The 18,028-nt window shown below is 40.0% G+C and overlaps 1 protein-coding gene across 9 annotated transcripts; it reads right to left on the bottom strand.

The window, feature by feature from the left end:
* Positions 1 to 1,911: 1,911 nt before the first annotated feature.
* On the bottom strand, positions 1,912 to 18,028 carry SSBP1 (single stranded DNA binding protein 1). Of its 9 annotated transcripts, XR_009701901.1 has the most exons (10): positions 17,753 to 17,949; positions 17,195 to 17,261; positions 15,143 to 15,203; positions 14,337 to 14,477; positions 14,041 to 14,128; positions 12,030 to 12,118; positions 8,727 to 8,800; positions 4,175 to 4,228; positions 2,781 to 3,038; positions 1,912 to 2,224 (listed from the first exon to the last, which is right to left on the bottom strand). XR_009701901.1 is itself a non-coding variant. In XM_061198828.1 (8 exons), the coding sequence occupies exons 1-7, from the start codon at positions 17,878 to 17,880 to the stop codon at positions 8,757 to 8,759; spliced, it is 618 nt and encodes a 205-aa protein (XP_061054811.1). In that variant the 5' UTR covers positions 17,881 to 17,949; the 3' UTR covers positions 1,912 to 2,224; positions 8,727 to 8,756. The 9 variants fall into 9 exon arrangements, 1 of the variants encoding a protein (XP_061054811.1); XR_009701906.1 differs by lacking the exons at positions 4,175 to 4,228; positions 17,753 to 17,949 and adding an exon at positions 17,963 to 18,028; XR_009701907.1 differs by lacking the exon at positions 4,175 to 4,228 and having other exon boundaries at positions 17,875 to 17,950.

The raw sequence follows: 18,028 nt of genomic DNA, 5'->3' as shown, positions 1-18,028 counted from the left end.
TCTCTGGCAGTTTGTGACTTGTCATTTTGCTTTCTTTATGGTGATTTTTGGTTTAAAAAAAGGTTATTTTTAAGTTAAATTTATCACTCTTTTCTACATTCAAGTTTTTGTTTTTAAAAAAAAAAAAAACTCCACACCCCCAAATTATAAAGCCATTGTCCTATATTTTCTTCCCCAAAAATTTATTTTCTAAAGAAGGGGGAAAGTTCCCCCTTAATTTTTACCTCCTATTGTTTGTTTATTTATTTAGGCCACCCCACACGACTTGCAGGATCCTAGTTCCCTGACCAGGGATCAAACCAAGGCCCCCAGCAGTGGAAACACCGAGTCCTAACCCCTGGACCGCCAGGGAGTTCCCCTCTTGCAAAATTTTTAGTTTTTCCTTTTACTCTTTAAATAACCAAGAATTGACTTTTGCCTAAGGTGTAAGGTAGAGATCCAATTTCACTTTTTTCTATTGATTTATGGATGACAAATTTTCCTAGCATCATTTACTGAATAATCTATACTTTACCCAGTGATCTAGAATGCCACTTTCGTCATATATCCTTTCCATATATGCATGGTCTGTTTGTGGGTTCTCTATTCTACACCACAGTTTCATTTGTTTATTCCTGCATCCATAGTATACTCAATTTATCACTGTAATGTTACTTTCAAAAAAGAAAAAAAAAACTGTCTTGCCAACTGGCAGAGCAAGCCCCCCATCTCACTCTTCCTCTTCAGGAACATGCTGACTGGTCTTAGACCTTTGCTCAACAGTACATCTTTAGAATCAACTTGTCCAGTTCCCCCAAAACACTTCTGGGAATTTTTGATCTGTAAACATCAACTTGGGGAAGGTTCACATCTTTACATTTTGATGCTTCCAATAAATAAAAATGGTGTACCAATGTGTTTTAAGTCTTCTTTTAATGTATTTCAGTAAGTTTTATGTCCTCCATAGGGACCACACACCTGGAGACATCTTTCATCTTCTCACGCTCTTGTATACGGCATCTTTTTAAAACTACATTTTCTCTGCTGTTGTTTGCGATTGACTTTGGTATACTGATCTTATTTCCAGCAACTCTTAATTACTCATCCATAGATTCTTTTGTATCTTCTATGTAATCACAGCCTTGTAACTTTCTTCCTTTCCTGTCTTAAAACTTTTTCTTTCCCTTCCTAACTGTGCCCTGATACAACAGATTAGTTCCTCCAAAGAGATACAAGAGAGCTCTCATTCTCGCTCTCTGCCAACACTCACAAACAAGAGGTCACGTGGGCACACAGTGAGATGCTGGTCACCTACAAGCCAGGAACACAGGCCTCAGAAGAAACCATGCTGGTACCCTGACCTTGGGACTTCCAGCCTCCAGAATAGTGAGAAAATAAATGCCTGTTGTTTACATCTCCTAGCCTATGGTATTTTGTTATAGCAGCCCCAACTAAGACATCCAATGATGCAAATAAAAACTATGTTATACTTAGGATCCGGTTATTTTCCTGTGGGAAGTCTCCTCACTCCAGATTATCTAGTCTGCTACACTGCCAGGAGAAGCATAAGGGCAGTACTTCTGTTCTTAAGTGTTCCTTTATTTAACAGGGGGCTGTTAACTAAGGGTCCTCATTAGGGACTTCAAGCAAAATTAAACAATATTTATTTGAAGAGAGAGTGTGCTCATATTCATGCTTTTTAAGGCTAATTGCTAAGGCTTTGTGTGTCTTTGTTCCAATCCCCTCCTCAAATTTAGAATGAGATGTAAATTAAAAGCCTGAAGGACTGTGGGAGCAGAGGTGAGATTTTACTTCTACTTACAGTGGAAGTCGTACAAGAGAAAGGCAAGAGTAATGAGTTGATCATGTATATGGAGATAAAGGTATGTGTAAATTCGTAAGGATTAGGTTTAACTGCAAAGCACAAATCAGTGGCTTAAACAAGGTAGAGATTTATTTGTGTCTCCAAAAGAAGTCCAGAAGTAGACTGTCCAGGACTGGTATGGTGGTTCCATGGTCATCACAGATCCCAACTTCTTCTGTCTTCCATCCTGAAGATTGTATCATGCTCCAAGACCACTAGTGGAGATTCAGCCACAATGTCCACATTTCAGACAAGAAAAAGCCAAATGAGGGTTTAGAGAAGCACACAGGATGAGCCTCCCAACAGAGTTAGTTCACTGAAGGAACTTCCCTGGAAACACCATCAAATAACTTCTGCTTATAGCCCCTTAGCAATCCTTAACTGCAAAGGAGAATAGAAATACAATATTTTAGCTGTTCACACTGTCATCCCCAATAAAATATGGGTTCTGTAAATGTAAAAGGAGTAATAGATATTGGGTATCATATTAACAACGTTTCTTTTTTTTTTTTTTAAATGACGTTTCTCATTTTCTGTATTTTACGATGCTTTGACATCTTGGGGCCTGGCAGACCCTGGGAGGGACTTTCCCCACTCCACCCCCAAATGATAGCGGATTCCTAGAAATAGTAAAGGACTTGTCCACGAGCATGCCTTTGATATGCACACCAAGCAACCCTGAGTTCATACCCCTCATTAGCCTTTCATCAGGCTCCTGAAGTCCAGGACACTATTCCTCTGCCTGAAATCACCCCAGGGCAAGGTACCTGACAACTAGGGACCACCCCTTATTACCCATTGCCTGCTGAAATGTATTCAAACTGTCCAATCCTAAACTTGCTCAGCTCTCCTATCCTGTCTCACCCTTTCCCCATGAAAACAACAATAAAAGCTCTGACCCACGCTTTTCCCTCACTCCTTCTGCCTCCTGACCTACCCTGGTACCTCTCCGTGTGGTCCTGGCATGGTGTGTTGCACGCCCTCCTCTTGAGAATTGTAAGTAATAAACTCTTCGTTCAAAGGCAGTTGTCTCTGTGTCTGTCATCATACCATTCCTGATTAGAACAAATCCCATGTACATCGTAAAACAGGTAGGCAACTGGAAATCCTTCCCACAATATGGTTTTCCACAACAGGAAGCTGGAATCCTGGCATCATCTGAAAGTTATCTCACAAATATCTGCTTACAGTGTGTCTGGCAGAAGAAAAATAAAGTCACTCTTGCCTCAGCGTCTCTTCTGAGCGCCAGACTCGTTAACCTTCACCCTCCCAAATATAAGCTAGAAAGTCTACAGTTAAACTATTTTCAAAACTAAACTCATTATCTTCGCTCTTCTCAAATCTGCTGCCACATCCATGTTCCTTAGTCTCTAATAAAACGTCATCATCTACACAGCTGCCCAAGCAGAAGTTTCAAAATTATCTTCTGGAGTCCCACGAAGTGGCCTCTGGGATGCTTTCAGGCACCCGGGTAGACCCACGCAGTCCACCAGGGGGGTCACTAGAGGCCACCGAGCTCTAAATTGCGGCCGGACAGCGTGACCGGGAGTAAGTGTAACACACACCGGACGCCAAGACTGAGGACGGATGGGAGGGGAGTGTATGATATTCCCTTGATGACTTTTTATATTGACATGTTGGAATATTTTGTATACATTGAGTTAAGTAAAAGTATTAAAATTTAGGGGAAAAAAATTATCTTCTGATTGCCTTTTCTCTTACCACCAACACCTGTTCTGTCACCACTAGATCCTGGACAGGAGCTACGCGTTCTCGGTTAACTCCAACCCAGAGCCTAGCACAGGATCTGGCACACAGTTGGTACACGATGAATGAGTCAATGGGAATCCTAAACATCCCTCGTGTCACCTCTCATCCCCACTTTACTAACCTTTCCAGGCTTATTCAGTAGCTTCCTAACTACCGCCAGGCTTTGCTCCTTCTAACCCTTCAACTGTCTTCACAGTTCTTTCTAAAGCACAATTCTGATGAGATGTCCCTCTTTTAAAACCTTCTATGGATCCCACTGCCAAAGTCCTCTGCAAGCTTTCAACACCCTTTACAATCTAGCCTCGAATACCTTTCGTGTTTTATCTTTGAATGCTTCGTATACTTTTAAGTTTCTGGACCTTCGTTCGTGCTGTTTCCTCTGCTGAAAACTAACCTAACTATTCTCCTCTGCGCCCCACAGGACTCTGTTTCTACCGTGACTGGAGTGTCCCTCCCACCGTATCACACTTGTCTACACAACTCCTGCTTTTACCCCCCCCACCCAACTCCCCCCACCCTACACCGCGAGTCCCTTCAGTGCAGGAGTCCTGTCATATTTACCCCTACATCCATGCTGTACGGCTGCATGGCATAGAGCAGGTGCCCACATGGCCTCTGAGTGCAAAAAGATGCCCAGGTTAATTGTAAACAGCCACAGAAGATTAACAACAAACCAAAGAAAAAAAATGACCAAAGTGGAATATGTGCTCAGTAATCCACGGACATTAATAACTCAACAAAAAAATGTCAAGTACGATAAACTGAAATTAAAATGCTCTCCTAAGTATCTCCTGAGACTTGGTGAGACGGGCATGGTGACTGAAAGAGAGACACACCTTGTTTAAAATAACTGCAACAACAGTAATAATAGCCAGCATGTATTGAGCACTTGATTCAGTTACTATGTGCTAAGTAAGTTACAGGTATTACTTACTGTGTTCTTCACAGTAGGCCTATAAAAGTATGACTACTATTATCCCTGTTTTATTCACAGGAAAACAAAACAACAAAAATCAAAGGCATGGAAAGTTAAGAAACTCACCAGAGTTCACCCAGCTGCTCCGAGTAAAGCAAAAATTCAGATGCAGGCTTTCTGACTGCACAGCCTTAAGTGAACTATTATGACAGACCACCTTTTTCCCAAATGACTGGTACAGCAGAAAAACTAAAAAAGATGTACACTTATTTGGACAAATAGGACCCTAAGGTCCAAAGCATGGCAGAGAGCTAATGGATGAAGGGTAAAGAGAGAAAAAGAAAAATTTCAATATTGTGGATGCATGATTCTGACAGCCGAAAAAGCTACACATCATCCTATCACAGACTGTGGGACTAGCACAGGGGCCAAGTATAGTAGTTTTGAGAGGGGACTTCAATGCTGTTGGTGCCTGCCAAAAGTCTCACTCTCTAAAAAGTGAGCCTGACAAATTCTTGAACTATCTTCCTGATAATTTCAATGCTCAGTAGGAAGGAAACAATTATAGGAAAGAATAAAAGAAGCAGACACTCTGAACTTATTTTAACCAGTAAAGAGACACTGCTTGACAAAAAGAAAGAGGAATATGTAAAGATAACCTGGTAGAGAAATTGTGACTTATCTTCCTGTGGGATCATCGGACTGAAAATGAGAAAGAATAAAGAGGTAGAGGTATTTCTCCCTCACTCGTAATTCTCCCCCTCAACCAAAACCTATTATGTACTGAACTCCTGGTGTGATCCAGATGCACCTTGCATAGGGCGCTGGTCAGAAGTCAGCAGTGGGGTTTCTGGTTATGTAGGGCCAATGCGAGTGGGAAGGCAGCAGGAAGGAGACTGTAGGCAGAAAGCAAAATGCAAACTTCACGTACCCAAGTTCAAACCCCAGGTGTGCCTCTTACAAGCTGTGTGACTTTGACATGTCTCTTAACCTCTCCATTTCAAGTTTCCTCACCTGTAAAACGGAAATAATACTACCTTCTTCTTAGGGTAATAGTTAAATGAGACAATGATAAAAAGCACTTAGCTCAGGGCCTTGTGTGCAGGTGGTAAGCACACAATAAATGTCAGCCGTTAATATGATTACTGTTACCTTGTAAGATATTTCTCTGTAGCGCATTAACCTTGGGATTATCTCTCATTTTCTACAATGATCTGCTTGCTGTTACTGCCACCAAATCTTCAGGGCACGTAATGCAAACCCTGACAGCAAAATAAGTAAAGTGATCCTGCCCTCATTTTCATGTTGATGTTTCAGGGCAATCCAACTGAACCACACACATTTACAAAGCCCTAAAATGTCACTGTGCTCAGCTGAGCTGGACAAGGGCAAAAGGGTAGTTTGAGCAAAAGACAACACTGCCTTCAAGAATTACACGATATCTTTTGGGAACAATGAGAAACTACCACTAATTTCCCCTAAATGAGCTGCAAAGGTTAGACTGAAACCCAGTTGGCAATGACAAGTAATCCCCAAAACAGCCACAGAAACATGTCTTTGGTGTTTTCAGATGTCTTTGGACTGATCAATCATCCAGCGATTTTTAAGAAATGGATGACTCTCTGAGAACTGCACCTCGCAGCAAATAGTGGCTCTTATCTGGGCTGGTCTTTAAAGTCAGCCATTCTGGGTTGTGTACGTTTATTAAGAGAAGAATACAAGAAAAAAAGAAAAAAAAAAAAAGAAATGAAGTGTTTAAGCATGAGATGTTACAATACAGATAATGGGGGGAAAAAATGCATGAAAGAATATCTTGTTCACCTCTAGCACATCAAGTGGTACTAGCTTAAGGTGAATGAGGAGAGCAAGCCTGGGTTGGAAATAATGGATAGATTTTTTTCCCCCAAAATGTAAAGAGCTTTATTTACTTCCTCTTCTTATAAAGGTAATACATACTCAATGCTAAAAAAAACAAAAACAAAAACAAAAACAACAAAAGTGTAAAAAATAAGGAAAACCATAATCTTCTCAGAGATCATCAGAGCATTTTGATTTTTCTCCTTCCAGACTCTCCTAAGTATATATTTATATCAATTACTTCTTTTTCAAATATGGGAATAACACCACACATGCTGTTTGATACTTTTTCTCCCACACTTCCATGGATCATACTCATCTTTCTACCTAACCCAGAATCCCAAAATCAAAGACACAGGGCAGTTTTCTGCAGGTACATTCCCTGACACCACAAGAACATGGAAAAAGGAAATGCAGGACACAAAACTTGGACTAGAAGACCCCTACGGTCTGTTACTGCTATCAGATTCCACAGGTCTACTCTGAGGCTAGGCTGGGAACAGTAGAAAGTTTCTCAGGAGACGGGGCTGCCTGCGGGGAGGGCAGAGTTTATGCTCCCACAGCCTGCCCGGTCGTGGACCCCGGGTCTGCAGTGCCACGCGCACGCTGAGGCCCCCGCACTGAACACCTGACTCTGAAAGCCCTGCTGCCCAGCCGCAGAGCCTCTCAAGCAATCTCCCGTGGGAGTCTGCAGAAGAGCCCCTCGGCTCACGGGGATCCTGCAGGACACACTCTCTGCCCTTGCACCCTGGACTCAGAATCGCTTGGGGTTGGTAATTAAGCAGTTTTGTTCACCATGTCACTTTCCCAAAGCACAGATTCATCACTCAGTTTAAACAGGAATACTAATCCGCGTTAACTTCTCACAACTTTGAAGGAGCATAAAAGTACCTTTGCTGAGGAAAAAAATAAAAAGTTGCCCAAAAGACAAATTTTATCTACTTTACAATTCTGCTTAAGGAATGTGGCGTAAAGGAGTGAGGACTACATCACCAGACAGTTTTAATGTGGGAACTCAAGAGAGCAGACTTAATATGTTGATTAATGGTCCCAGCTACAGGAAAAAAAGAAAAAGATGGTTGGAAAAAAAATAATTAAAATTTAAAAATAAATAAAGATAGCTGATATGAGGAAACAGTAATTAATCTTCTACTGTTCCTGGGCAAAAGAAAGGATAAAGCTAAGGAACTCCATTTCTCCCTAACCAAACTGTGAGTACAAAATGCTGCTGATGTGTGCAGAAAATACCTTAAAACAAAAAGTCAAGGGTCCATAAAATAACGTGTGAATTCTGAACCTGTTAAAGTCCAGCAGGATCTAAGCTACAGTTAGCACCACACTCTCTCAGGCAGAGGGGAGAGGACATGTAAAAGTAAAAGATGCATTAAAAAACTGAGTTTGTTTTATGTAATCTTTACTAGTAAATTACTAGTACTGTCAGAATCTTATAATAAAGGTAACTGTGCGTACACAATTGTACACAGTATGTACGTCAAGAGACCATGTAGAAAAATAAGAGGAAAATGTCATACCTGGGGCGCTAACCTAGAGAGGCAGGGACTCCCCTGAGAGCTCTGTATGAGACTAAAAGGACAGAGAATGGGGTTTAGAAAGATAGAAAATAGTGAAACCAGAGCCTATGTCATCACCTGGAGATGGACTACTTCATCCCTAGTTATACTTTAGGTCTTTACTGCTAGTAAACTGTTTCACAAATGCTACTAGTGAAATTGTCCAAAAACAGAAGACGTGAATAATACAGGTTCATCTTGAAGCTATTTAGATTAGATATTAACCACTGTTCAGCAAGCCCCTACAATTTAGGCTAAAGCTTAATATCCCGTTGGGATCATTCATGTGTCAACATTTACTGCCTATTCTGTGCCAAGCAATGGTTAAGACGCAGGTACATAAAGAAGATACAGTTCTTGCCTTCTAGTCTATAAACCAAACAGATAAGGAAATCAGTATTTACAACCATGGGATAAATGTATGACATACAGCAATGCTCAATACACACTGAGTGGCTAAATCAATACGATAATAGAAGTGTGCACAAAAAAGGGGAGGGGGGCCTTCCGAAAGGACAGTTATCCCTCTGCCATAACACGGATGAACCTAACAGTTCACTATTTCGTATACTTATACACAGAAACCATCTCTTAAAGAATAAACAACTAGTGAATACCATAACATACAGGAGCTACCAAGGTTCATGACACAAAAAGGGAAAGGAGAACAGCAGTCAGGAAAAATATTATCACTCATTTTACATAGAGTATTTTAATTATTGCCCTCAGAAACTATAAAGACTATCAAGATTTGGAAACGAGACTGTACCAAACAATGGCCAAAGAAGAATCGTCCATTCTATGCCTTCTCTTTCGTCTGGTCACTCAGAAATATAATGTTATCTGTAAAGAAGCCAAAGCATAAATGTTATTTTCAGAACGCTTTCTCCATCTCAGTTAATCATTCCCCTCTACCACATACATATTTTAGTGCTATTCACTGAAAAGACTTTAGACAAATTCTCAAAATATTATGTTCTTGCTATATTGCTTGCTATCTCCTTGAGAGGTATATACAATAGGCATAATGGAGCTAAAAGCTGGGCTTCAACCGTTTATCGACAACTCAGACCTTGTGAGAAAAGGTGGGACACTTCTCATCTTCCCTGAAGACAGCTAAGGTCTTCTCAGCAATAACTTTCTACAAAAGAGCTAGTCACAAATTCTGACGCTTGCAGTGCTCAGACAGATTCCATGAAACCAGGGAGCGCATCCTCGCAGAGAAAAGGATGCCAGCATCACAGTCCACAGGCTGGAGGGATGGACGAAGGGCAGGGTTCAACAAACGGCCCCATCGCACAGACTTATTTATGTTTTTTACGTCTGAACACTTATAGAGAACACATTTTATTTTTAAATTTTAAAACAGAATGAGTTTTATATATTCACTCGAGAAAATTTTTACTAATCAGTATTTCAGAGAGAACATTTTTATCCAAAAACATCAGACGTTGCTCTTAAAATACTGTGCGGAAAGAGTTAGTTTAAGACAAGCAAAGGAAAAGAAGTAGTAGCTCCCGTATAACACCGAAAGATCTACATTCTTAAAACTTCAGAATTATTCAAAAATGGTTGTTATATAGTAATTGAATATTTGTTGACGACTGTAGTCTTCTAAAACTAGAATGTTTTGGTACAGAATGGTTAGTATTTTAGAAGCGATTATCAGAATTGACATCACAAGCGTGCCACCTGCTGGTGGTTATTTTTAAGCTACATTGATCCAAAGGATAAAAAAATATGGCCTATAAAACAGATCAGCCAAATTAAAACTCTATTCCCTTCCATTCTAATGTCACTAAAGACCTGTTCAATTTTACTATTAGCCATAAACCTATGTTAACTGCTTAATCATTCATGCTAGTGAGTACTGGTGACAAGAAAAAAAAAAAAAAAAGGCAGATAATTTGAAATGCTTCTATTTGGCCTGGTTTATAACAATTCGCACAATCCAAAATTTGCCCTCACAATAGGTTTACAGTGGAATATTAAAGTGTTAAATGCTTCATAAATACATGATCAATAGATTTTAAACTGTCAATTATTTTATTAGAAAGCTTGATCTTCCACTGCTGAAATCACAGGGGTAGTTCTATACAATATACAGGTCTAGAAAAAAATTTTTGAATAGGTAGATACGTCTGGAGGCTTGACCCAAGGAGGAACAGGGCAGGCAGGAAGTAATTTACTGTCAAAACACTCAAGAATTATGAAAGCAAACTGGTCAGAAAAAACCTCATCTAAGTCATCAAGGTCAGTATACTTTCAAAGAAACCAGTAAGAAAATATACAATTATTATTTACAACAAATTATAATTTATCCATATGGCACAGTAGTTACGACAAACTGTGGAGCAAGTGAAAAGAGAAAGAGGAAAATCTGTCAATTAGGAGACTTAAGTTGTCAGACTTTTCGCCTCCAGAATTGTGAGAAAATTCATTTCTGTTGTTTAAAAAAAGAAAATAAGAGACACTTAAGATACATATAAACCATGTAATATAATGTATGGACTGGTATTTATGAAGCAAAGAAATTTCAAAACTATGACATCTGGTAAAAAAAAATTTAACAATAATTTCTTAATATTAGGTGTGATAATAGCACTATAGTTATGTTTTAAAAAGGAATCTGTATCTTTCAGAGATACCTACTGAAATATTTCTGGATGATATAATGTCTCAGATTCCCTCAAAATAATCCAGGTGGGGGAAAAGGGGGCTGGGGCATAGATGAAACAATATTGGCCATCTGTTGATAGTTGTTAAAGCTGCATGATGGGAGCTTTCGTTTCTTACTATTCTCTCTCCTTTTGTGTATGTTTGACATTTTCCATAATAAAAAAATTAATTTTTAAATGATATCTAATTTGGGCATACCTCAGAAGTTCATAAATATTGAGATACTACTATAATAAAAGTTCTTTTATTCCCGTCTACTTATTTATCAAAACAAGATTTCCCAGTTTTTATATCGATAAAAAACCAGAGAACAGAATGAATACTTAACTATTTTAGCAATTTATCCAAAAGGCAAAAAATGCATCATCTATCTCATTAAAATACATTTTCAATAAAATTTTAGTTTGTATACATATATACTAAAGTTGTTTTGGTCAATTATGTTCTAAAAACAACTGTAATGATAACCCAATTCAAGGAGAAACCTAACATTTAGAGCTCTACTGTTGCAGAATTTTTTTATTATTTTTAAATTTCTATTTATGCATGTACTTTTGTTACAGTTAATTGAATGAATGACAAAAGAGTCTTGACTATACAATATATTAAGGTACACTTCTGAGGAGAAAATGAAATTGAAAAACAAGTTCAGAGAAAAGGGAATAATGTAAAATTTCCAGATGTTGAGGTGTTGGTATCTTTTTTAATGATGATGGATATCAAATTGCTATAATATTTAGATCCATTAATACCTGTGAGAGTAACATAATTTTACATTAAAAAAAAATTTAATGTCAACTTAAACATGTCCAAAGGGGTATATTATTTTCAAAATTCTTGTAGAATTTTCAGAAAAGTTTGAAAACTCTGCTCTAGAAGATATCTTCTTAACCTCCTGAAGCTTCGTGTGTCCATCTTTTCTATGTTGTTTTGTATTTTGTTTAATGAGAACAAAAGGAATTTAAAACAAAATCATCATGTTAAGTACCAAACAGGTTCTGAACAAATCTGCACAAATGTCTAATGCCACTCACTTTAGTATAACTCTGTCTCGACACATGCTTTTTCCCTGTTTAGGCCATGTCCTTCAAAGACACTAGATTAAAGGTTTTCTAAGTCCAAATAGTAAGTACTGGCTTAGACAGTTCAACTGATAAGTTACTTGTGAACTAAAACTGTGAGTACAGAGATAATTTTCTAAAGGAAGAGATAAATGCAGAAACCTGGAGCAAGCCCACAAACCTCACTGGGAATTCTCCTGGTGAAGTGCCTTACAATCTCATTAGCATCAGTACTAACAGCCTCAGGTAAAGTTACAACATAGCCAAGCTTTCAAAAAAGGAAGGAGAAAAAAAAAAAAAAAAAAGAATAGCTATTATCACAAGAGCCTTACCAGCTATAATTGTTGTTGCTTGTCGTCTCACATTATTTTTATCCATATATTCACCATAGTCTACTTTCCCTTCCACATAAATTCGAGACCTGATATAAATAAAATTTACAGTTTTTAGTCTGGAGATTCTAATGTACTTTACAGGAGAGAGTCAGGTCAGAGAGGGTAAGTATACATTAAGGATGAAACAGATAATCATACAGAACCTCATTTTTGCTACCACTTCTCAAAATTCAGAATTAGGAGTACTGAAACAGGCAGTTCCCTTGTGGCCTAGTGGATTCCTAGGGAATCCTAGCTCTAGGATTCCAGGCTTTCACTGCCAGGGCCCAGGTTCAATCCCTGGTCAGGGAACTGAGATCCCACAAGCCACGTGGTATAGCCAAAAAGAAAAAGTAGTGAAACAGAATGTGCAGAGACTTGCCACACCTAGGAAAAAGGACAATGTTTTCATCCTTGAGCTAACTGTGGTCCTTATGGAAGTTTAAAAAAAAAAAGCTGTTCAAAAGTTTAAGCCAAAATTAAAAAAAAAAAAAAAGCAACCTTAAGACCATGAAGAGCAACCTAGTGGCATCCTTTAAATCTCTATGATTAACTTCCAATGTGTTATTTTCCGTCACCTCTGATTTTGGATTCTCTAACAGATTTGTTGATTTTTTTCATTTATTTTTTAGTTAGTTCCTTTCTATATTGAGGTTCATAAACTTATTCTCAAAAGACTTAGATTATTAAAATGCAAAATTTTCAGCTTTAGTATTTCACTCAGAGTTAATTACTAAGACTATACTGCACTCTCTAGAAGGCTGAACTAGAAGACAACTGTAACTCTGATTTCAAAGAGTAGAAAATGGCCATAATGACACCAATTTTCAGAGTCTAACACCACCAAAAATGTACAATACAGAAAACAGACAAGACTGGTAAAATGACTGGGTGCCAAAGGGAACAGTCACACAGATTCATCAATCAGTAGATGAAACTGCATATAGACATTTTCCTTGAAATTTCCTCCGTGTTTATATGCATATATATGCACATATCATACATACATGACAATGGAGGTACATATGAAGAAAAGGTATGCACTTATTTTTAAAAAATAGAAATTTTAGTTACTGCTGAAATTATTTTACATGAAATGTTTTATTTCTATAAAACAAGTACATTTCTAAACATACTATGACTACAACTGCTGTTAAATACATCCTTTTGTCCTTCTGTGGGTTTGGAAAAGAATACTTTTTACACATAATCAATCCAAGCATTCCAAAAGGGAACTACTAAGCTTACATAAAATTATCAAATATGAAATAACTGCTGTGAATATTACCATAATACCTCACTGTGTCAGGCTTCCGACATTCCAGACCCTCTGTTAGGCCATCATGTGATGCCAAGAGGCAAGACACCTGCCTTCAGGATCCCTGGCCGTGGAGGCATGGGAACTCCTAACAGCACTGCTGCACTTGCTCACATAGTACTCGGTACCCTTTGCCTTCTCTCTTACCTCATCAGCTCCATTTAAGTACACATCCTCTTTGCCCTAAATTATAAGTTCTTAAAAGGCTAAACCATGTTAAAACCTTTGAATTAGTCACATATGGCAATGCGCTATGTTTACAGTATTAAGCACTGAATGAATACCTCTTGGGTTAACACAGAGTAATTAGTGGTACTACATAAATAAAGGAGCTATGCAGTCCATGAGAACACGTTACCAGTTTCTTAAACCAGCAGTCCCCAACCTTTTTGGCACCAGGGACCGGTTTCGTGGAGACAATTTTTCCCTGGACGGGGGAAGAGCGGGTGGAGGGGGTGGGCGGGTGGCTCGGGCAGTAACGCGAGCCATGGGAAGGGGCAGGTGAAGCTTCGCTCGCTCACCCACCGCTCACCTCCTGCTGTGTGGCCCGGTGCCTAACAGGCCGTGGACCGGGACCGGTCTGTGGCCTGGAGGTTGGGGACCCGTGTTTTAAACCATTCAATCTGTAAGATCCTTCCTTCCTCAACTTACCCCTTTTTCACATACTGATATGCCACATCTCTCAGGCCTGGTCGGAATACTGAAATTCTGTGCCACGTTGTCTTTTGACTGACATCACCTAAATCACAAGAATAGGGAATGTGGTTACAAATGCAAAAGACAAATGCCAAAGGACAACGTGTCCCAGCAAAACCAATGCCACAATTTCTAAAAGAGCAGAACAGAATTAGAGAAGGTCCTTTCTAAAAGTATCTAATTAGATAATTCACAATAAATAATGTCTATTTACTGCTGATAAAATTAAGAGCCCGGGCTTTTGTACTCACCCACTTGGTGTGTTTCATTTTCCCCTGATCGCCACATCTCATTTGTTGCTAGAGAAAATATTGTGACTGGGTTTTTTCCTTCTACCTGTCTCATGACAGGGTCCTGACCTACTCGACCAAGTAACTGCACACGATTCAGAGCTGAAAGGCAATGTGTAGATAAAATGAGACTGAGAGAAATGTCCAGGGAGGAACAGCTACAAACACTACTCCAACTTCAGTCTTGGCATTAAGCAAACCCAAGTTCTAAAAGGTTTGAAAATAAGTTGAAGGGGCAAACAGACAAGAGATTGGGAGGGAAAAAGGATTGGCAAGAAAGGAGAAAATATTCAGAGGAAGTAGCCCCACAAAACAAACGTTAAGCTCTTTATCTAAATTCTTCTTTTAAATACCTAAAAAAACTTCTTTAAACTGTCTGTAGAGTTAAAAGAACAAATCTGAATATCTTTATAAATACAAGGGACTATTTCTGTGAAACAACAGCTTTCACAAACATTCACTACTTCAGCCAAATAGCACATACCCTTGGAAGACTTAGATAACCAAACAGGACTCAAGGAAATTCTTGGCAGGAAAGTGACAACAAGAGCGAGTAAAAACTGACTGGTAAAGGAAGAAGGGCCCAATTTACATGAGGCCCCTGCAGCCTGGTGGGGCAAGGCCAAGATCTGAGAGGCAAATATGAGTCAAGAGCGTGATGATTAACAGATTATAACCCAACGAATACACCTCTTGTGCAACACTGAGAATATTAGCATACTGCTATAAATAACACACTTTAAACTTGGAAATCAGTTACTACTTACATCTTTCGAGAACCAAACCGCCAGCTATTTCAGACTCATGTCTTACAAACTGATGAAGGACCTAAAGTGGAACAAATGAGTAAAACAGCTTTAATCCGGGGGAAAGGCAAATACAAACTGAAGACCCATTCACACGTGGTCACCATCTAGTCAGTAGCTCCTACGGCATACATCCACACAAGACAAGAGGTGTGCCCATCACACAGAGCCAGGAGGACCATGCAAACACTTAAGGGCAGCCTACTGCAGAAGCCCACAGGTACAAAGGAGGTACTACACGGTATACCCAAGAGAGTTCATTTACAGTCCTCTCCCGCTTCTTTTGTGGCAATCTTCCTGATTATGGTGCCTCTGTGTTTGCACACAAAAGGTAAATAAATACATGTTGGAAAAAGTCATGCTTTCGACAGACCAAAGAAAAAAGTCTAAGATAAACAAAAATGGTTCTTTGATAAAGTGCAAAGATATGCCTGCCCAAATCAGTCTGTCAGACAAAGGGAATCACTGCCACGTAACAGCAGCACTCAGTGATAACAACAGCTATTACCTGCTAACTGCTTTACCTCTCATCAATTATTCCTCAGACTAAATCTATAAACTATGTAAAATTACCACCACTTTATAGATGAGAAAAATGAAATTCAAAGAGAAAGAGTAACTTGCCCAAAATCCTCCAGGAAATAAGTGGCAAGTCACGCCGAGATCCCAGGGCCGTCTGACCCCAAGGCTGCCACTTTTCCCACTGCCCTCTGCTGCCTCTTTAAGGACATTCTGTGTAAGGGCTACTGCCAAGATATGAGGACACATCACTGGGAACATCCCTGGGTTCAGAGAGCTAACCATTACACCAGAGAAACATGTGTCAAGTGGTGGCACTGTTAATAAGCGACCAATTAAAACAATACCCACTCCAGGGGTGGTACTTCTGGCTATGGAATCCTAGCGCTATGTCTGGGAGCAGAAAGTGGGGTAAGAAAATAAAAATGTGAGTTCCAACATATTAAAGATCAAACTGCTAACTGCTCCCTGTGTCATGATTCCAGAAAGGTGCTAATCTGAGTGCTCAGATGAGCCAGAGCTCCTAAGTTTCATGGAACAATAGTTTGCCTCATTGCGGGCACACAAAAATCAAGACCTACTGGAGGAGCAGAAATGGGGAAAGAATTAATTTAACTGAGATACTTTTTTAAATTAAACATTTCACTCTTTTATAAACGGCTTTAAAGATACCGTAATACTGTAGAATCGTGTATGAAGACAGGAATAACTTTTCCATGCTTCACATTTCAACACGTGAAAAAGTATATGTTTCAAAAGTACGTATAAGTTAGTACGGATCCAAGAATATAGGGCCAACTCTACAGCAGAGCGGGGGAAATGTGAACAGGTTTCACGGAGGAATTGCTTCTTCCTCATCTTCACAAGATGAGGAGTGAGAGAGGTGTTCTAAAGGAGCATCTATAGAACTTGGTGCCCAGATGAGCTTAAGCGAGCAAAAAGGGGTCTAGGCTGGCTCAAGGCTGGCGAGGCTGACAGGAGATCAAGTGAGAAGTCTGACTGGGTGACGTGAGAAGCAATCCTGGACCTGGTAAACGTGTGGTGATGCTGAGACTTCACCTGCTCTCCTCAGCACAAGGAGGCAGGGCGGGGTGGGGAGGCAGGCTGACAACACCTGAGGCACGTGGTCAGAAAAGAAACCACCTGTCTTATTAAAAATAAAAAAATAATTTAAAAAAAAGCTGGAACAACGGTTCTCATAGTCTGCAGATCAACAACGACTTTCGATGCTCTCTAACTGATCTACGTGCAAGTGGCACATGTTTTTAAAAGTAATTATTCCTATGATATATGTGAACACACTAGAAGAGTTTCGTTTTGCTTTAGTGAACATTATTTACCCAAGTAAAATCTGTCCCCAACCCTCATGTCAAATAAGTACACCAAGGTGTGTGGGCTCAAAGGACTTCTGCCTCTGCAGGCAAAAGCCTAAAGAAATTTGATCACTATGGCTTATAGTAACACACCCCAACACTAATACGAAGAAGTGATTACCTGCACTACAGGTCTTCGAAACATGGCTTCTATTTCCTTTTCTTCCAATCTAACCTTTAACCTGTTCCTGAAGAAAAAAGAGATCAATTAAGTCCTACAGCAAGAACATGAATTCACTGAGTCCTAAGTGCCTAACTGCATCCACGACTTTTACGCAACCCACCTTGCGACCGTATCGCATCAACAGCCCTGCACAGGGGACGGGAAGGAGTCCCTCCTGCTCCCAGAAAGCCCCTCTCGCACATTCATGTCTCTTTGATCCCCTTTAACTTCCTCTTCCTCCAACCCACACCAAAAAATCCTGATTCCATCCCCATTTCCGTTCCACTGTCTTCTCAAATTTTATTAAAATGCAAGTTCCCTTCGAGCAGGGACTTCTGTCGGACTTATTCACTGGTACACCCAATACCCCTAAAACAGTTCCCAAGACATAGTAAGGGCTCAGTAACTATTAAAATGTTAGCACGGGGCTTCAATCTGAAACGTGTGGCCACAAAAACTACCGCCTCCAGCCCCGTCAGCAAAGACCAAGGAGACCCCTGGGCTTCGCCGCCTCACCGCCGAGATGTGCGGGCGCCCCTTCTCCAAGGTGACGCTCCCAACCAACAACATAGGGGAACTGAGAGAGGCGACGAAACCACGGAGTCCTCTGCGCGAGTGAGAAGACAAGGTCCACACACCGACATAGTACCGCCTCCAGGACCCACGCAGAGCCTTACGCACACCTAACGCAGGACTCAGGCCTTCCACCCTTTCTCCCTCCCTCACCTGGCGCTCAGGCTCCGACAGCCTCCAGGCAAGAAATAATTTCCGGTTGCTGCAGGGACGCAAGAC

This window comes from Eubalaena glacialis, chromosome 8, assembly GCF_028564815.1.
Source record: "Eubalaena glacialis isolate mEubGla1 chromosome 8, mEubGla1.1.hap2.+ XY, whole genome shotgun sequence".
Classification (NCBI taxonomy): Eukaryota; Metazoa; Chordata; class Mammalia; order Artiodactyla; family Balaenidae; genus Eubalaena; species Eubalaena glacialis.
Note: the sequence above shows the minus strand (reverse complement) of the source record. Positions and strands in the feature narration are given on the sequence as shown.